Below are 22127 nucleotides of genomic sequence, written 5' to 3'. Positions count from 1 at the left end.
TTGATAGTGTGGGTGGTCCTTAGCAAGAAGTGTTATCTATCTATCTATCTATCTATCTATCTATCTGTCTGTCTGTCTGTCTGTCTGTCTGTCTGTCTGTCTGTCTGTCTGTCTGTTCTATAAAGATGATTTGATTTTTCTACAGGACTCTACAATTCGAAGTTTATTACAAGGTACATTTTAATGACATATACAATGAGAGATCCTTAAATGTTTAATTTATAATAGCCTGTGATCTAATGTTACTTCTTACTGCAGTTATAAAGCATAAACCTGGCCTATTCAAAAGTCTTCAAAACCATACACCTTTCACATGGACTAAATAAAATATATTAATGAACACCTAATAAACGCTTTTTTGATATTATAGTAAGATTCACTATCCTATCCAGTAAACAGAAGTCAGAAAACACGTCCGCACATTACCGTAATTATCGCGATAGGCGCACATAGAGATTTTAACCGCTGCTGGCTTGACAGTGAAATTCTGAACCGCGGCTGACTTCACCGGAGTACATTAACTCGAGTGTGGCGGTTGAAATGTAAGCAGGAGCTGCATCCTATTTTTGCACGAATGAAACTATAGGCATGCGATGTTTTCCCGCGGCATTTCTGTGGCCCTAGCGGGTAGAAGGTATTTGTGAATATTACGCTTTTAATTAACAGACTTTGTGGAGTATTGTCTTGTTTGACGGTGTTTGATAGTACTATTATTAACCAGAGGCTTTAATGTGACATGGTATCCCAGGACACAATGTCTTACTTTACAAATCTTTAATATTAGAGAATATGATTAATTGGTTATCTATTCGGCTACTCATAAAACTTGGTAATTCAGTTGGCATCGTTAACTTGTATATTGTGTCAAGAGCAGATCAAGTTCGCATTCTTGTTTTAACTGGTACGTGAAAGTGTCCATCGTTAGCATGGAAAGTATTCCCAGCATGCAACCCCACAGAGCACTCAAGTTTTAGGATTATGTGTAGGAATGCATAGGTTTAGGTTTCCCTTTTTAGTCCCCATGCATGCACACTGACATTTGCTGTGTGGTCATTTGCCCTTTTCAGAGTTATTTTATCCACATCAAAGTTCAAGATGACTCTTCAAAATGGATCAATCGTAGCCGCCCAGAACTGCTCCAACACAGCTGACAAAAAGAACAGTCTACGCTGGGATCTGACCCTAGAGGAGATCAGACACTGGACAGTGAGACTCATCCAGCAGATCAAACATGCATATGACTCTGTGGGGAGCGTGGACATGGGGAAGGTGTGCTTTGAAAACACACTGCAAGTCCTGGCAAATGCAAAATCAGATTATGCAGGTGATTGGATATGTGATGTTACATATGGAGCTTTTTACATTAAAGCAGATGGCAGATTCAATTTGCATGTGATTTGCAATTTTTTTTTACTCCCTCTCAGCTTTACGTCACATGTTGGATTTCCCTCAGTATGTGTCTCCATGTAAAGAGGTCAGATCTGCGAGCACTGAGGCTGATAAACGTCTGTCGGATTTTGATGTGGAAGTGAGCATGAGAGCTGATGTGTTTCAGAGGCTTATAGTCCTCCAGGTAACAAATCACCATGTGATATACAAATATCGTGGTAAATTTGTTTTTGAACTGGCTGATTTTAAAGCAGTGATATCAGGGATAGATCACCCAAACATGATTAACTCATCATTTGCTCATGTGTCTCAAACTTGTATGACTTACTTTCTTCTACTGAACACAAACCAAGATATTTCTGATGCATGATGTGTTGTTGTTCATACAATCTATGTCATTGGCCTCCAAAAAGGACATAAATGCATCATAAAAGTAATCCATACAACTCCAGTGGTTTATTATGTCTGCTGAAGAAATGCAATCACTTTGGGTTAGAAACAGATCAATATTTAAGTCCTTTTTACTATAAATATCCACTTTTACATTCTAAAAGGGAAAGTGGAGATTTATTGTAAAAAAAGAATTGTATGGACCTACAGAGCTGAGATTTTCTTCTTAAAAAAAAAATAAAAAATTTGTGGTAAGTAGAAGAAAGAAAGTCATACACATCTGGGATGGCATGAGGTTGAGTGATGAGAGAATTTTCATTTTTGGGTGAACTATCCCTTTAAATGTAGCTTGTTTGATAATGCATGTTCAGTTAATTTTTTTTACTACATTTTTGTGGCACAGTTTTTACTGAATTACAAACGGTCATAGTTTTGTTATCTTAGGCCATTGATATAACCTCTGTCAGCTTTTATTAATGGACATTTTAAGTCTATGCATAGTAAAAGTCACATCTAGCAAATTGGCAGCCAGGCCCAGTTTCATGAAAAGAGTCCTGCATTTGGCTGGTCTACTCTAAAATGGGTCATTTAATGAGGCTGTCCTCTCTTCAGGGTATTTACTAGAAGACATCCAATTGTGGATTTTGCCAATACGATAACTAAAGTGGTGGAAAAGGCAGATAACCGATTAATCGGCACATATTTTTGCAGATAACCGTTAGTTCCAAAAAGCAACTATCGGCACCTATTAATCCATAAAACCGATATATCTGTAACATAGAATCAGAAGAACCAGAAAGTAGATCCATTTTTAGCTTTACTTGTATGGTCACAGAGAATAGACAACAGTTAGAGGTCATTATCCAAAATATACAGCAACATAGGCAAATCCAATAATCGTGGTCACAAAGCAGGCAGAGGGATATATTTTTGTAGATAACCGATAGTTCCAAAAAGCAATTATTGCCATTGATTAATCAGTAAAACCGATATATCGGTCTACCTCTAGTATTAACAGTCAGCAACTATCTGCATAGATTTTTGTAGATAACCAATCTACCAGATCTACCAGATCTACTCATCGACTAATCAGTAAAACCAATATATCGGTCTAAATCTAGTATATTTACAGCCTTTCTAATTGAGCTGTAATGAAACTATTCAGCTATTTCTTGTGAAGGCCAGTACTGAGTCCTCATTGTGACCCTGTGGAAGACTCTATTCACAGAAAAGCATGTGACAGCTCAACTTTAGGTTTGGCGGAGTGTCAAAACAGCAGCTAGCCATGTCATCCCCAGGAGCTTTGATTGTAAAATAATCTGTATGTACAATAATATTCACTTTAGGCATTCAGTGTGCATGCATCAATGTTTCCCTGTCTATCTTTATAGGAAAAACAATCCAATGATTTATTGCCGGAGTCTAAGAGATTCCTGGGACGACTTATAAAATTAGGGAAGCGGAATGGATTGCATTTATCCAAGGATATACAAGAAGTAGGTTTGTTTGCTACAAATATATTTGCACATACAGTTTTTTGGAAATTGATATAAGATTGATAGCTGATTCTGTTGCTCATACTTAGGGTTAGGGATTTGAACCAACCCCTGTGCTATTACTTATATATTTTGCAAAGTTTTGGTAGTCTCGCATAGCCAGACCTTTGACTAAATGGCCAGAGGTATTCAAAGATACTTAAAAAATATCTATATAAAATTGATGAAATTGATTGATTTCTTATGGATTGGTCCACAGATGTCTTGTATTCTGTGTTCCCTCAGGAAGTCAAGTCAATCTCTAAACAAATAAGTGAACTCTCTATAGATTTCAACCAGAACTTGAATGAGGAGAATACCATTCTCTTGTTCTCTCAAGAAGAGCTTGGTAAGCTTGTGTATCTACCATTTAACATCAGCGTTTCTTTAGTAAACCCATCTTGAACGCACATTTCTTCTACTCTCAAGAGGGTCTTGCGGAAAGCTACGTGAATGGTCTTGAGAGAACTGAAGATGGGCGGTTTGAAGTGACGTTGGCTTATCCTCACTACTTTCCTCTGATGAAAAGATGTCATGTTCCAGAAACAAGGAGAAAGATGGAGGCGGCTTTTCACAGCAGGTGCAAAGACGTATGTTTAACAAATGTATCCTTTTAATGTGTCTTTTGATTCAAATTACAGTAGACTCAGGTAGATTACTATGGTCATGGAAAGCCTGGAAATATCATGGAATTTTAAAATGCTGTGCTTTGCAGGCCTGGAAAAGTCATGGAAATGAATACAATCTTAAAAGTCATGTGAATTTCTAATGAAAATACATTTAACTAGTTATATCAACTATATAGTATTTTACTCAGAGATTGGTGAATGAAACATTCTCTTTTCAATTAATAATATTCTTTTGAATTGGTTCTTGTTCACAAATCAGTAGATGGGTGTTTATTCAACTTGGGGCACTTTTAGCACTGTGGACTTCTATAAAGTCTCGTTAAAATTTAGTTTACACTCTCACTAATTTCTTTCATTTGTCTACTAACAATGTCCAACAGTGTATTGTGGCAGGGCAGTGGGCGGGGCCGGGTTCTAATTCCACATACCCGGCCCCTAATTAGGCTGATTAAGCCCGAGAGGGCTAAGGGCAACCGCAGACGGCAGTGCGACAGGGAGAGAGTTACAGGCAGCTGCCCGACACCTGTATGTATTTGTCTTTTTGGTTAAGTTGATAATTAAACTATCATTTATATTGTCAAGCTGGTTCTCGCCATCTCCTTTCCATTGAATTGTGATAAACTGGTGCCGAAACCCAGGAAGGAGGAGGCAAGAACTGGATTGACAATATAAATTATAGTTTAATTATAAACTTAACCAAAAAGACAAATACACACAGGTGTCGGGCAGCTGCCTGTAACTCTCTCTCTATTGCACTGCCGTCTCTGGTTGCCCTTATCCCTCTCGGGCTTAATCAGTCTAATTAGGGACCCATTTTCTTCCTAAAACACTTACAATCCTAGTTTTTTCTTCTTGAAAATGTTGTGACTTCCTCATTTAGTGTCATGAATGTGCGTGCAAAGTTTGGACACACAGATGTGTTTTTAAAAGTCTGTAAACCATTTGTATATGACGATGATGTTTACGGGAGCTGAACAGACGCAAAATAAAGACATGTCTTTGATGTATCTTTGTTATGTCTGGTTCACACTGCCTTGTGAGGGGAAAAGGGGCGGTCACACGACATTCAAACACATCCGAACGTGGGAGACCACAAATGCAACATCATTCAAAGAAATGTTGTACTCCGCTATGTAAAAGAGTTTAAGTTTACTGAACTCTTGACCTGTGAATCCGTAATAAGAGGACGCATGACCAAAAGAATATCGAAATGTCACTCACTGATCTCTTGGATCAATACAGAGGATACATATTTCAAAGCTGCGTTTCTGAATGTTATCGCTGCCATTGCCTGGTGATGATCCTTAACGTTCTCATCTCCTGATCTCGCTCTCTATTCACAAACTGCCCCTTAACCATGCCCCCACCACCACAACAGAATAAACCAGCATAAACACTGTTTGGAAGGGCAGAACTTTTGCAATGTTTTTGCCCAAAATCATTACACAGACACACACATCACAACACACACAACATCGTATCAGTGATCAAATGTTGGCAAAAGGTGCTCTTGATGCTATTTGTTGTACAAAACAAGCCCAATTGGAACTTCAGTATTTTTCAGCCTAAGTAATTTGCATTTTAATTACCACAGAAGCATGGCAAGTCTTAACTATCACCAAAACACAGAATGAGACATTTTTGTCTGTAAGCTCTTTTCATGTGGAGTTCAACGCGGAGATAAGCGTTGACGCCCTGATGTGAATAATGAACGTGACTTCACGATTGCTGTAACAAAGTGGATAGCCACAGTCTGACAGCTGATTAATATTGTGGAGGATGAGTGTTTAAGAGATTTAATGACCATTGCAATGAATACTCAACCTATGGGGAGAAAAGTTCTTTCAATTAGTCAAACTCTCACTTAGACTTTGGGAAACGTTAAATGTTACTTGAATTGGTAATATTTAGTGCATTTCTATCTTTATACTGCGGAAGGCTTTGTTTGGAAAATGATGTATTGTTACATATTGTATTTTGTTTCTTTCCTAAGAAGGAAATAAATGCTTTTTGACAGGAAAAGGAGTGTCAAATTTAAGAACTTTCAAAATCTGCGATTAATCGTGATTACAAAAAATCATGCAATCAAATTTGTATCGACTCGCAGTAGTATTTTAAATATAATATTATTTGTTATTTGTGATGTATTATTTACTTATACCAGAAGTCCTCCAGCATGACCTCATATCCTGGTCCGTTGCAAAAATTAGCATGCTCAAAGTCTAGACTCTAGTGTGACCACCCCTTACACTTCTTTTTAATGCTCCAACAGACTTTTCAGAGAGTAAAAAAGAATAAAAAATAACAGATTTTGGGCTGTGAAACTGAAATAAATGAGGACATTTCTGAGATAGAGGGCAATGTGGTTGAAAATCCAGAAACTGAATTCTCAAAAAAGCACACACTTTGTTGAAACCAGTTAGGAGTTGATTTATCCCCTCCCTTAAAGTGTGTTCCCCCTTTTATTTTTACATAATAGAATGGTTAAATTATATTTTCACACATTTTCTGATATAATTCAGACATAATTATCCAAAAATAATTATGCAAATGACTTGTTTGTTCAATGTTTACAGGTGAACACTACTATTCTTGAGCAGCTGATTGAGTTGCGGGCAAAGCTGGCCAAACTAGTGGGCTTTAGCAGTCATGCCAATTATGTTCTGGAAATGAACATGGCCAAAAATTCAGAGAATGTGGCACAATTTCTTGGTATGTTCTACATTAGGTAATTTAGACATGTTGGTTAATCTGTTTTATGACAAACATTCTGTTAACCTTGTGATCATGTACTGTCATTAAAGTGACAGTTTTATTATGTTGTCATTAATCTGCAGAGTAGCGTGGACTCATCTATAGTTTATAACTCTTGGTGCCAATCATTGTTATATAACATATAAGGATAATTCAATATTTTTTTAATGGCCATTGCCAGTATCTAGACAACTGGATAGCTGATAAAGTGCAGATATCACTATATATTTTGTAGGGATGTCCCGATACCACTTTTTCCACTTCCGATTCCGATAACGGAAATCTCAGTATTGGCCGATACCGATCCCGATCCGATACCAGTGTTGTTTTATTGCATAATCAGTTTATAATATCTTTACATTATTGTGTGGAAATAATTGGGTGTACTCTTTAATATGTAAAGAAACACAAACCTTTAACTACACATTATTTCAATATAAATGTATAGCTTATTAAGAAACACTTTATTATTAACTAGCATACTGGATACTGGCACTCCCTGAGTTCTGATTACACGGACCTGCATATCATTAGTGGCTAATCAATGACTGCATAAATACCCCGCTTTCTCACTGTTTCAATCCTCTGCTCAATAAACCCTGCAGAGTTCATATCTCTGCTGTGAGTCTCTCCATGACAGCTTTAACTTTTAAACCCTCACCCTTTTTATTCACAGTTTAATTCGCTTCTTATTTATATTCTGGTTAAATGCACCTCCAGTGCCGTTCTAAGTCCATATTATAAGTGAACCGAACTGCTGAGCATCTACATCTGAGATGTTCGTTTGTAGCGCTCAAATATTGTGCACGTGTGCAGGCTATAAATAGCCGCGCGTGTGTGTGTAAACCGAAGCACCATTCACTAACGGGCTGAAGCTGCGCGTGCATTTATATTTTTACTTATTAAACACAGCCTATTGCAATTCACAGAGCTATCGCGTGTCTTCAAGTGGCTTTGAATAAAATGCATGAGTCATATGAACCGCTTTAATGGTGTTTTAACAGTTCTTTTATGTCATTTTTTAAGCTTGACAGTAACGAACATGACTAACACAGAGTATGTGATTTGGGTCGGGCTCGTCAGACCGATACCCGATCCGTCTAAAAACGTCAATATCGAAGCCGATACCGATCTAGGTATCGGATCGGTACATCCCTAATATTTTGTAATACAATTTTACGTCTTATCATTAGATTTTATCGTGTCTATCTGGATGTTATTGAATATCGGCCAACCTGCTCTTTAAATATTGGTATCGGCCAATAAAAGCCCATATTGAACGACCTCAAATGTGCACAATATTATAGAAATTAAGTTATGTGATACAATGAAATGCTTACACTTCGCTCGGTGCAGATAATCTCAAAAAGCCAAATATTAAATATATATATATTTAATCAACCTAGAAACGTATTGCCCATTACCATTTTTGTTACCTCTTATAATTATAATCTTGCAGATGACAATTATATTACCTAAATGATTTTATGCTTACTAGATGAGTTGTATACAACTTTGAAACCAGTTGGTGAGCAGGAACGGCATTACCTTCTGTCACTCAAACACGCTGAGTGCATGAGGCGGGGTTTGGTCTTTGATGGACAGATCCACGCGTGGGACATGCCCTACTACATGAACCAAGTGGAACAAGTGAAGTTTGCAGTGGACAAGGACAAACTGATCGAGTACTTCCCACTGGAGGTTGTGACTGAGGGCCTGCTGAATATATATCAGGATCTTCTGGGTCTGAGGTTCAAGCAGGTGAAGAACGCTCATGTGTGGCATGATAGTGTAAAACTATACTCTGTTCTGGACTCTGTGACTGAAGATGAGATTGGACAGTTTTATCTGGACCTTCATCCCAGGTAAACCTTTTTCCACATCCACACAAGGTCGTTTATCTCTTTTAAAATAAACATCATGTATTATGTTTAGGATGTTGGTGTGTTCAGAATTGAGTACTGCTTAGTGAATACTGAACAATTTATGGGTGTTTCTTTAAAAGGGTCATGATATGCCTATTTTTATTATTTTAAAATGTTCCTTAAGGCTCACTTATAATGTTAGTAAAGTGTTTTTGCACAAAAAAGTAATATTTGTAAAACATAATCTTTTTCCACCCCCATTCAGACCCTCTGTCTGAAACCCTCTGTTGACTTGACATTAATCATCCACTGTTATGATTGGCTCTTGACTGACGTGCTCTCTCTACTTGCCCTCTCACTGCTCACCCTACTGTGTGGGCTACAGAGGTGATTAAAGATAAAGTAGTCATTGATGAGTTGTTGTGGAGGCGGTCAGATGCAAATGTCTACCACAGTATGACATCACAATGTGGCAGAATTAGTGAACGAGACGTTTTGGCAGCTTGGTTTTAACAAATACTCGGCAGTGAGGAGGAAGTTTTGGGCTCAGAATTTAAAAAGTATTTTTATTGTACAATGTCCAGGTTCAGCGACTTACCCGAGTAAGTTTACTCCAAGTAAGCGGATAACCTCAACAATCTTATCCAAAAACTGAGGCAACTTTCAGGGTATGTAAGTAGCCATAGCAACTTACTCTCTAAACCTGGCTCCAGAGTAGATTATGTTTCAGAATTAGTTTATTTCAGGTAGATGTCAGTAAGTTTCCAGCGATGACTGGCCCAAGCACCATGGGTTCATTTCACCTGGTGGTTTTCAGAAAACAATGCAAGGTGGTCACATGTATTTGGCATTTGACACTATTCTAAAAAATTTTGAAGCAATTTGAGGAAATATAAGAGGACTAATTTAAAGTCTGTTTTAAGAGACATGCTTCCTGCTGCCAGGTAGTGGCGCTATGACCTTGACCCAAAATAGTCCCAAAATAGCCCCAAGACTAAACAAGCATCTCAATTTTAATCTAAATCACACATAAGATATGAGAAACTTCCTGTTTCCCATTTCTCACCATTAATTTAATGCCTCTTCATGGAAACACCATTCGGTATATCAAAATCTGTTTGCAATTTAGCATCTTCAATGTCTTTGCATAATGTTGTCTAAATGTGGTGTCTCGTGAATCACCTAGGAGGAGTATTTAAAAGTTCAGAGCTTGCAATTTTCAGAAAATCCAAAATGGCTGACTTCCTGTTGGGCGGGGCTAATTACTATAATAATGAAAGTTTTCCAACTTGGTGAGAACTATATATGTACCAATTTTGGTGACTGTAGGTGAAAATAGGGGTGCTATAGAGGCCGTCTTACACACCCATTTTAAAGGGAGTGCTACAGAGCCCCCATGCATGAACTTTTACCCAGACCTAATAGCCAATGACTCTGATGTGTGTGGAAAATTTCATTAAATGTTAAGCATGTCAAGTGCCTCAAAAACAGAAAGGAATAATAACAATTAATGCATTGCCATGGCAGCAGTATTTAAGATATCAAATATCCCTTAACAAATTTGCATCAGCAGTGTCTTGACATTATTCAAAATAATTTTTAAGCAATTCATGTAACCACAAAAGGGCTATTTCAAAGTCTATTAAAAGTGCCATACTTCCTGCTGCCATGCTATGACCATGACCCAAAATAGCCACAACAATGTGATCAGCCCCCAAAACAAAACATAAATCTCAATATTTATCTAAATCACACATTGCACACAGAAGAATGGAGACACTTCCTGTTTCCCATTTTTCGCCATTAATTTAATGCCTTGCGATGACAACACCATTCAATATATAAAAAATCCATTCACAATTATGCATCTACAATGTCTTGGTACATGATGTTACACAAATTTGGTGCCAATCACATGAACCCCCTAGGATGAATTTTTTAAAGTTCAGAGGGGCCGATTTTCAGAAAATCCAAAATGGCCAACTTCCTGTTAAGGCGAGCTAATGACTAAGTAAGAAAGTTGTTCGGCTTGATGAGAACAATAAGTTTAGTGACTCTAGGTCACTAAACTTGGTACATTTGGTACGCAGCTGCCATGCAAGGTGCTAGCCTGCCATTGGGAGCAACTTGGGGTTCAGTGTCTTGCCCAAGGACACTTCTTCATGTGGAGTCATGTGGGCCTGTTTTAAAACCATTGTAACTACAAGAATTAAGCATGGATAATCTAGTAAAACCATGGTTACTATATGGATACAGTATACTGTATTAAAACCACGGTTTAAACCAAAAAACAAAACATGGTTAGCCTAACCACCATGGTTACTACAATATTACTATAGAAAAATTATTTCTGCCTAAAACTATGATTACTATGTTCTACAATGGGGTCTGCAACCTATGGCAGGTAATCTTTGGCACGTCAGCAACAGCGAGAGAGGAATATACTCCTCCTGCATTCCAATCTACATCTTATCACGAGGGAATGCAAAACTTATCACAGGGGATAGCAATCTATTGCGAGGGAACGCAAAACTTATTGCGAGGGAATGCAAAACTTATCACAGGGGATAGCAATCAATTGCTAGAGAACGCAAAACTTAATGCGAGGGCATGCAAAACTTATCACTGGGATAGCAATCTATTGCAAGAGAACGCAAAACTTAATGCAAGGGCATATCACAGGGGATAGCAATCTATTGCAAGAGAACGCAAAACTTATTGCGAGGGAACGCAAAACTTATTGCGAGGGAACGCAAAACTTATCGCGAGGGAATGCAAAACTTATCGCGAGGGAATGCAAAACTTATCACAGGGGATAGCAATCTATTGCGAGGGAACGAAAAACTTATTGCGAGGGAATGCAAAACTTATCACAGGGGATAGCAATCTATTATAAGAGAACACAAAACTTATTGCGAGGGCGCGCAAAACTTCATATGAGGGCACGCAAACTATTGCGAGGGAACGCAAAACTTATTGCAAGGTGTAAAGGGATTAATGGAAAGGAGGAGGTGAGAACCAGCTTGACAATATAAATAATAGTTTTAATATAAAACTGTAACAAAAAGACAAACAAACAAAGGTGTCGGACAGCTGTCCGTAAATGTCTCTCTCTCTATCGCACTGCAGCTTCCAGTCAGCCTTTATCCCTCTCGGAGGCTTGATTAGCCTGATTGGGGGCCGGGTGTGTGGAATCACGACCCGGCCTGCCCTGTCACACAAGGGAGTGCAAACTATGGCAAAGGAATGCAAGATTTATTGCAAGGGCACACAATCTATCGCAAGGGAACGGAAAGCTTATTGCAAGGACACGATTTTCGGAAAAAAAATCCCATCCTTTCCTCTAAGAGGGTCCATAGTATGCCGGATGCAGTGATAAACATTTTTGTGTGTTAAATTCAGCAAGTGGCCTCAAGAAAAAGGGTTATTTTTTCATTTTTAATCCAATTTTGTAAAAACCTCTTGGCAGTCCAATCAAATAATGACTCGAGAATTTAAAAAAAAAAACATGGCTGATATTACTTCATCACACTGGAACATACTTAGCTAGACCAGCATTAAAACCAGCCTGGACATTTATGCTGATCTAAAGTGATCTCTTCATGATGATTTGCTAATAGTGTTTAGGTAATATAAATTAAACCCCTCCAGTGTCATTCACATACTACTTGGAACTGAGTTGGCAGAGTATAATTTCTTTTACAGACATCCAGTAGGAACTGGGTTATTGGCAATTGATCCAGTGGCCTGAAATAGTTGGATACAGATTTATTGGTGTGCTTTACTCCTCAGGGAGGGAAAGTATGGCCATGCTGCGTGCTTTGGGCTGCAGCCAGGATGTCTTGGACCTAATGGGGACCAGAGGATACCTGTGGCTGCCATGGTGGCCAACTTCACCAAACCCTCTAGCAACTGGCCTTCCCTGCTGCAACACCATGAGGTGGAGACCTTCTTCCATGAATTTGGACATGTCATGCATGAGCTGTGCTCCAGGGTACGTCTGTACTCTCAGACATTTTCAATGACCCCAAAAAGCATTTGGACACTTAAGCAACACTTAAAGTGTATTAATGTCATTGCAAAATCAAACTAAGTGGCATTTAATTCAACATCGAAAATGTGAACTTTTACGTGATTCAGTGTGATAAACTTCCAATTTTAAACCGCGAGTACATGCGATTTTAAGTTTGGTCTTGAAGGTACAACTTACAGGCTTTGGAACATGCTCAGTTTTATCTCTGAGGAAGTCATCTGTGGCAGAATAATTCTTCTCAAATAGTCAGGAACATCCGTTAAAGTCATTGAAAAGTCCTGAAAATTCATGGGTTAGAAATGTGGGAACCCTGATAGGCTAAACACTACAAACTTCACATCTGCTACTGAACTTGCCAATTGGCAAAGCAATTTTTCTAGAGGCAATACCATTATCCCTTGAGCATTAATTTAGTTATGTGTGTTTGTTCAAAGCATAGAGATGGATGAAAACACGCAACTAACTGTTGTTTAAAATTAATAGATATTTTTGCTTTATTTCGTGTTTTAATGATGTCTTGCGGTAAGAAGTTGTGTTTTTCTTTGTAGTCAACATCAGGTTGATTAGTGTTTGCTTTGGTCAAGTTTCTTCAGTTTTAAGTTGACTTAACTCTTTGAATGTCTTCACTGTGGTAACCTACACTGCTTTTTAAGTAAGCCCAACTAAGTGGTATTCTGGTGGGGCTGACACATGACCTTTGGTGGAAATGGAAGTCTGCTTAACAAAGAATATCACAAAATTTTCTGAACCAGGAAAACCCAATATTTATACTCCGCTAAAGTTTGTTGAACTTGGGTGTATGCATAGACGTCACTTTTTTTTGGATGTCATTTAACTGATTTGAACTTAAGTTGATAACTTCAAAACGCCCTGAAGCTGGTTGCCTTTTTTTTTTTTTTTTTTTTTTCTTAACTTCTGATTTTATTTATTTTTTTATCAAAGTTACAATTATAGACAAACTCATTGTGATTAAGCTAACAACACACAGACTTATAAATTATAATCTTTCATGTCTTATTGAACACATCCCATTTAACATTCACATTGCTGTGGAACAAGGAAGTAAACTCTTGGATTTAATAACTGGTCAATTGTCCTTTGGCAGCAATAACCTCAACCAATCTGCGAATTAGACCTGTACAATGTAGAAGGAATTTTGGACCATTCTTCCTTACAGAACTGCTTCAGCTCAGCTCATATTCTTAGGATGTCTGGTGTGAACGGCCCTCTTGAGGTCATTCCACAGCATCTCTATTAGATAAATGTCTGGGCTCTGACTGGGCCACTAAAAAGGTGGATTTTCTTTTTTTGAAGCCATTCTGTAATGGATTTACTTTGATATTTAGGGTAATTGCCTGCTGTATCACTCAACTTCTACTGAGCTTCATCTGGCACACAGTCACCATGACATTATCCTGTAGGATATCTTGATAAACTTGGGAATACATTTTTTCCTCGATGATGGCAAGCGGTCCCGGCCCCAAGCAGCCCCAAATCATGATGCTTTCTCCACCAAACATCACCGTTGGGATGATATTTTCATGTTGGTATGCGGTGCCCTTTTTACGCCAAACGTAGTGCTGCGTGTTCTTCTCAAACAATTCATCATTACTTTCATCAGTCTACAAAACATTTTCCCAGTTGTGTTGTGGAGTGTCAAGGTGGTCTTTGGCAAACTGCCAGCCCATGGCAATGTATTTTTTAGAATGCAGCGGCTTCCTTCGTGGTGTCCTGCCATGGACACCATGCCTGTTTAATGTTTTCTGTATAAAAAAATTAAGAACAGAGACGTTAACCAGTTCCAATGATTCAGTTCCTGAAGTATTCAGCTGTCACTCTAGGGTTCTTTTTACCTCGCTTAGCATTCTGCGACGTGCCTTTTGAGTCATCTTGGCTAGAGTAGCCACAGTACTAAATCATCTCCATTTATAGAGTTTGTCTAACTGTAGCCAGATGAATATCTAAGCTCTTTGAGATAACTTTGTAACCCTTTCCAGCTTTATGCAAAGCAACAACTCTTTTTTCGTGAGGCATTGTCCACGTCAGAAGATGCTTCTTGTGAAACTCAAAATATTTGAGTGCTTTTTATAAGTCAAAGTAGCTCTAACCCACACCACCAAACTTGTTTCATTAATTGGATGGTTTGCCAGCTCTCGACTCGAATTAGCTTTTGTTGACATCATTAGCCTAGGGTTCACATACATTTTCCAGCCTACACTGTGAAAGTTTGGATGATCAATATCCACAAGAACAATACAATAAATTGTGTGTTATTAGTTAAAACAGATTTTAAGACAAATTTATACATAAATGCAGGTAATTTTAAAGGGTTTTTAATCCACTGTATATATTTGGAGCCACTGGGGGATTCTCACGAAACCTTTCAAGAAGATGTTCTTGTCCTATTTTACTCCAAAATAAAAACCTCTATTTTGAATGTAAAAAAATAAAGCTTTTTTTTTTTTTTAGGGTCATTAATATTTTTTTATATTTCAATATTTTTAGATGTGAATTTATGTGAATATATGCGTATATATATATATTTTAAAGTTGGCTATCTATATATACATCACAGTATTACTCCATTGTTACTGCCTTTCATTTTGGCTGATCTTAAAATAATTATACAATTGTAAAACATCCGGATGTGTTATGGTAATAATAATTGGGGTGATATGAGAGTGTTCTAAAAATAATTTCACAATGCAAATAATCTTAATGGTCCTAAATGTAATCCTTATGCAAAAATTTATTTTATATATATATATTTGTATTCATTCATTAAAAATACCTTTTATTTATTTTTTTACAAGTTTCATGAGGAACACCTCATTGTATGTCTAATTTACCATATCCAGGGACAACTGACAGCATAACCTTTTTTACATTGTATAATGAGTCTTTCACAGTGATGTAGGGACAGAAACTTCAGCTACAATTACTTACCAGTTGTTTACATTTTTCTTTGCTACCTGCATTGTCCAGACTCGGTATGCAGAGTTCAGTGGGATGCAGGTTGAGACAGATTTTGTGGAGGTGCCATCTCAGATGCTAGAGAACTGGGTTTGGGAGAAGGAGCCGCTCAGGAAGATGTCTCGCCACTACAAAGACGGCAGCCCGATCCCAGACAGTCTGTTGGATAAACTTATCGCCTCCAGAGTGGCCAATACTGGTCAGATATAGCCCTGCATTCAGAACTATATTTTCCAATAACTTTCATATTTGAACATATTTTATTTGAAATAAAACTATAAGGTAAAAGAGGCCCAGTGGCGGCTGGTGCTTTTCAAAAGTGGGGAAGCACAGACTATTGTTTTTGGTGTCTGTAATGTTGCACCCTAAAGCTGCTAAAACTGTGACATTTCTAAATGAAAATAATGAAGTGAGCTCAAAACTGTTTTTGCAACAAAATAGGCAAAATATCCAAATTAGAAAGCTGCAATAAATGTTACATCTGATTGTTAATAACTGCTCTTGGATCTCCAAGCCAACAGACAATTTGCGCTTGATAGAAATTTTACATTTGACGCACTGTCAATCATATCACCATTTCAGTTATTGGCCTTTTAAAGGCCAATAATTGAAGATCCATTAAAGAAGATCCAATAAAGGCCGGCTTTAATGGATCTTCGGGTATGGGAAAGGAGGCGGGGAGCAGTGACATGCTTCAGGTAGATTTTATTCTCAGCCTTCAGTTTGTTTGAATGCAGCCTCCTCATGCTTTCTTATTTGTCAGTTCAAAGCAACAAAAACTCTCAAAAACTTTTCGAACACTTCAGTTTCACAACAGTAATATTAATAAACACAATAAGGCATGCCAGTCACTGCACTCTGGTGTCGTTCTCTCTCTGCCTTTCTCTGGCATGTTCAGCTGTTTTAAGGCGTCATTCCGCTATCACTGTAATGAGAAACAGCTGTTAGAAGTCGTGTCAACCAGCTTGACGAGCCACACCACTCACTCTCTCCTACAGACAGACACATGACCACGTCCCCATCACCTCACCCGCCCATTTGAGTGCTCTACCAAACATTATATAGAGAAGCCTTGCTTTCAAATGGGACAAAATGCATTGATTTAAAGCCCAATATCCAACAGTTAATCAAGATGCAGATTCAATACAAATATTGCTCAAGTCATTCTCAAACGCTGCATTTGAAGACCCATACTTCTAGGGAAGTACTACTGTATATAGTATGCCAAAAACGGTATGCCAATGGATTAGTATGTCTGAATCCTCAGTATTCATAAAACGGTAAGTGAGAATTACCTGGATGACCTACTATTTGAGTTCTGAAATGCGGATCGTCTGGACACTTACTACTTTACTACTATTATCCCACGGGACGTCAAGTTCAAAACACTGGATCCGCAGAATTATCTAATTATTATTGGATCATATGCAAAATATGTTTGCCTCCAACCATGTTTATAAGTTAATTTATTTACATCTATCAATATTTTTTATGTATTGTACAGTAAACGTTACATTTCACAAATTCACTAATTTAGTGTTCTATTGAACTGATTCAGCTTGTCCTTTAAATATCTGCTAAAGATGTTTGTGGAACAATTCATGCACCAAATATTCTCTATTCAAATATATGTTTTTTCACTTAAACTTTTTTTTATTTCTGTCCGCAGGGCTGATGAACCTCAGGCAGATTCTTCTCAGTAAAGTTGACCAATCGCTCCACACTAAAAACAGTTCAGATACTGCAGCTGAGTTTTCTAAGCACAGCAGAGATATCCTGGGCATCCCAGCCACACCAGGTCATAAACACATCATAACAAGACATATTAGGATGTTACAGCCTTGTAATAAAGTCAACACGGATAAGAATAGAGTCCACCAGACTTTGACACAAATTATATCTGAACTGTTGTAGAGTTTGTACATTCTAAAATAAAATAAAAATGTAGACATACTCAAAGCTCCTTCCTCAGACCACCCATTTATTGAAACAAAGTTGCAAAAATGGGCCATTCAAACACTATCATGGTTTTCAGAACTATTAGCACAATAACACATTTACATACAGTTGAAGTCAGTAGGTTAAAGTCATTACCCCCTTTTTTTTTTTTCTTCCCATTTTGGAATGCCCAATGCATTCTATGTCCTCGTGGTGGCATAGTGACTTGCCTCAATCTGGGTGCCAGAGGACGAATCTCAGTTTCCTCCGCGTCTGAGACTGTCAATCCGCGCATCTTATCATGTGGCTTGTTGAGTGCATAACCACAGAGACGGAGCAAGTGTGGAGGCCCATGCTATTCTCCAAGGCATCCACGCACAGCTCACCACGCGCCCCACCGCGAGCAAGAACCACACATTATAGCGACCATGAGGAGGTTTCCCCATGTGACTCTACCATCATATTAGTAAACTATAGTTTTGGCAAGACGTTTAGGACATCTACTCTATGGATGACATGTGTAATTTTTCCAACAATTGTTTACAGGCAGAATGTTTCACTATTAATTGACTATATCACAATTCCAGTGGTTCAGAAGTTTACATAAACTAAGTTAACTGTGCCTTTAAGCAGCTTGGAAAATTCAAGAAAATGATATTAAACATAATTTAGCTTCTGATAGGCTAATTGGAGTCAATTAAAGGTGTACCTGTGGATGTATTTTAAGGCCAACCTTCAAACTCAGTGCCTCTTTGCTTGATATCATGGGAAAATCAAAAGAAGTCAGCCAATGCCTTAGAAAAAAAATGTGGACCTCCACAAGTCTAGTTAATCATTGGGAGCAATTTCCAAATGCCTGAAGGTACCACGTTCATCTGTACAAACAATAGTATGCAAGTATAAACACCATGGGACCCTGCAGCCATCATACCGCTCAAGATGGATACACATTCTGTCTCCTAGAGGCCTACAAACCTGACTCCATTTCACCAGTTCTGTCTGGAGGAATGGGCCAAAGTTCCAGCAACTTATTGTGAGAAGGCTACCTAAAACATTTGACCCAAGTTATAGAATTTAAAGGTGCAATATGTAATATATTTACTGTACAAAAGCATAAACTTATCATATGTTATCAGAGATTTAGGAATCATGCTAAGTTGAAATACTGTGTGATCCCGCCCACTGCCCATAGTATTTCGACACCCCGGGTTGCCAGATTTGAAACAAGCTAGCGGGCAAACAATAATACATCTAGCTAACATTGACAGAGATATAAAAAATCTACATGAGCTGTTTTATAATTTGCAAACAATAAAAGTATTGCAAACGTATACATTAGCTGACCAACTTACAGTGTAAGGCTTGCCATTGTTAGTTTGCTCGTTCTTGTTGTGTGTCCTCAACCTGGCAACCCACATGAGCTTGGAGTCTGGGGAGGGGGGAGACAACTCTCTCCAATATTTTGAATTTGGACTCCAGTACCCCTTTTAAACGTTTGATATCAATCTTACATATTGGTCCTTTAAAGACAATGCTTCCAAATACTAACAAAGTGTTTGTAATCTTCTGACCCACTGGGAGTGTGATATCAAAAGCAATGGCTTTTACAAGTTGAAAATCCATTTCTGATGTCAAGAATAGGTATTTCTGCGAGTAATGACCTAGTTTTCATATGAAAAATTTATGTTTTTTCTAGTAAAAATGTAATTACTGATATACAAAAATAGCACTTTCACTTGGAGTTATTCCATTTATGATCTCGAACACCCAAGCAACTGCCTAGCAATGCCCTGGCGACCACCCAGAACACCCTAGCAACCACATAAAACTCCCTAGCAACTGCCTAGCAACCACCTTACAGAGGCCTAGCAACCACATAGCAACATGCCCTAGCCATAATGCAGCACCAGAACACCATACAGACATGGGGGTGGGCTCTTTCAACTTAGGGCAGTTGTGGTGACGAGTTCTGCTATGGCAAGCACCATTTACATTTTCTTCAGGAAATGTACCTATCTAGTTCAATGTGTTATCTCAAGACCTATCAACGTAACTAGTGAACTAGTGTGATAATCTTGTGATTATAACAGATAATTTACATATTGAAGTCTTAAAGGTACAGCAGCAAAAAGCGCCTGTTTAATTAATCCTTAATTAACATTATAATGGTGCATTCTCATATAAATGGAAGAAAATTTTCGCCTCGCATTGCTCGAGTGAGTTTGACCACTGGATTATAAATTTGTGTTTAAACTTGTGTTCGCACGAGTAACTCGAACCTGTGAATATTCTCATTTCTCTTCCAGAAAAGGACAGGAGGAGGGGCTTCTACGACTTGGTTCATAGTAAAGTACAACCAATAGCTGGAATAAAGTAGACACGTTGTCCAACTTCGTCGTTTTTCATCCGGTCTCTGTACATGTATGACGTTGTGTCATACAATTCCGGGTACACACACACCACTACAACAATTTTTTCATCCATTTTTCCAGATTTATTCTGCTACAAAAGGCTTTCGCGACAACATGTCATGCTAATTTCTCGCCCGAGTTGAAAAATATCCACTCGCGCGAATACACGAATGTAACGATTTTGTGTGTTCGAGTCGCGTGATTTGCTTAATTCGTGCCGCACGGCATCTATTCGCATCTTTGCATTGACTCTGTATGTAATCGCACTGCGCGAAATGCTCACTTCGCGTTGTATGTGAACGCACCATAAGGGGACTTCAGGGGAAAAATACTGCCAAAATTTTGGAAATTTTACTATATACTAAGGGATATAAAGGCAAATTATTAAAATTGGTAACATTTTAGAATAAGATTCCATAAGTTAACATGAACTAACACTGAATAATAATTTTATAGCATTTACTAATCTTGGTTAATGTTAATTTCAACATATAATAATAAATTTTCAAAGATCACAAGATCAAACATTGTATATGGTAACATTAGTTAATGCACTATGAACTTCCATGAACTAACAATGAATAATTGTATTTTTATTAACTAAAATTAACAACATTTTAATAAATGCTGTAAAAATACTAAATGTTGAAATGTTGATAGTATTTGCTCATAAATAATGTCATATCATAACAGTAATATAATTATTAATGTCATAAGCACAAGCTTCTTAAGCACTAATTTCATGTTTCATTCTACATTTTCTCCACAGGCACAAACATGATGGCTAGTTTCAGTCATTTGGCCGGAGGATATGATGGTCAGTATTACAGTTATCTCTGGAGTGAAGTCTACTCGATGGACATCTTTGTCAGCCGCTTTAAAAAGGAAGGAATCATGAATCCAAAGGTTTGTGTCTTGTTATTTTGGTTTTGAATTGAGGAAAGAGTGATTAGATCAAGCAGAATATGTTATTCGTGTAGAACTTTTACTCTGTCATTATGGGAAATTTTAATAGAACCAATTTATTATAATAATTGACCACATGACTGATTCACGCACATTACCACATAAATAATGAATCCATTAAAGGCATTTGGAATACTCATATCAGGAATGACGTACATTTTCATTTCTTATGTGAAACTGCTGTGGTCAACACATGTGGCACGCATGTGACTCGTGAGTAAGTGTCTGGAATAGATTAATAATATATTTAATAATAGATACTACAGAAATAGAACTAATAACAATTAACATTACTCATGCAATTATCTGTATATTTGGGTGCTGTGTCAGAGATTTAGTCACAGTACTGTGTGAACATGAATCTGCAAATTTAAGGGAAATTGATTCCACCATTTGAGTTTCAGTGTATAGCAGAGTGCCTAGCCTTGTGCAATAAAATAAATATGAGATCATTACAAATTCCCCATTATAAACAGGAAAATATCTTAACGTTTTTGTGTGTTTTGACATGCAGGTGGGCAGGGAATACAGGCGGGTGGTGCTGGAGGCTGGCGGTTCAGTGGATGGCATGGATATGTTGAGAACGTTTCTGGGTCGCGAGCCATGCCAGGACTCGTTTTTCCAATGTAAAGGACTTGCCCAGACAATCACAGAGCAAAATTCTCCTTAATTTTGGACTATCACTCACTCAAAATTAAAAGAGTATTCAAACCAATGTTTAATTTAGTTTCTTATAAAATGTGTTGTGTATAATTGCATCTATCATTTGACTTGTCTGTGTTTTATTTGAGTTGAATCAGTAATTAAACTTTTATTTATGTAATTATTGTTTCATGAATATGTAAAGCACCGTGTAAGTGGAGAGGCGCCATGATACGGTTTTTGGCATAGAGAATTTATTAAAGCGACAGTAACAGTAAGAGTAGCTGAACACTAGGTGGAGACATATATCAACTTTTCACTTATGATCGCAATCGCGCATAAAACTATTTTAGACGTTTATCAACATAACGATTAAGTTAATGATTCGAAACATAAACCAGGGACAAGCCTAAATACTGCATCCACATTTGGTGTCTTAACATCATATTTAGATTACGAAAAATAGAATTATAAAAGGCTATAATGTGTGACTTCCTAAGCACGTTTATTGTTAATCCAGTGATTAAAAATAAGAACCTGAGTAGGTTTAATAGCGATTTATGACTCAAATTAAATAGTAATAAAATAAAACTTATTAAAGA

At 37.6% G+C, this 22127-nt stretch overlaps 1 protein-coding gene across 3 annotated transcripts; it reads left to right on the top strand.

Moving 5' to 3' along the window:
- Positions 1–497: 497 nt before the first annotated feature.
- On the top strand, positions 498–21672 carry LOC127636268 (thimet oligopeptidase-like). 3 transcript variants are annotated; one of them, XM_052116716.1, is made up of 13 exons: positions 498–634; positions 1068–1324; positions 1425–1573; positions 3171–3275; positions 3561–3663; positions 3744–3904; positions 6520–6655; positions 8196–8562; positions 12355–12502; positions 15581–15767; positions 17238–17366; positions 20687–20823; positions 21398–21672. In XM_052116716.1, the coding sequence occupies exons 1-13, from the start codon at positions 594–596 to the stop codon at positions 21551–21553; spliced, it is 2076 nt and encodes a 691-aa protein (XP_051972676.1). In that variant the 5' UTR covers positions 498–593; the 3' UTR covers positions 21554–21672. The 3 variants fall into 3 exon arrangements, with proteins under 3 accessions (XP_051972676.1, XP_051972675.1, XP_051972677.1); XM_052116715.1 differs by having other exon boundaries at positions 12355–12556; XM_052116717.1 differs by having other exon boundaries at positions 504–542; positions 12355–12556.
- The last annotated feature ends 455 nt before the right edge of the window (positions 21673–22127 follow it).

This window comes from Xyrauchen texanus, chromosome 44 (assembly GCF_025860055.1).
Source record: "Xyrauchen texanus isolate HMW12.3.18 chromosome 44, RBS_HiC_50CHRs, whole genome shotgun sequence".
NCBI classification, from domain to species: Eukaryota; Metazoa; Chordata; class Actinopteri; order Cypriniformes; family Catostomidae; genus Xyrauchen; species Xyrauchen texanus.
This window is presented reverse-complemented; position numbering and strand designations above follow the sequence as displayed.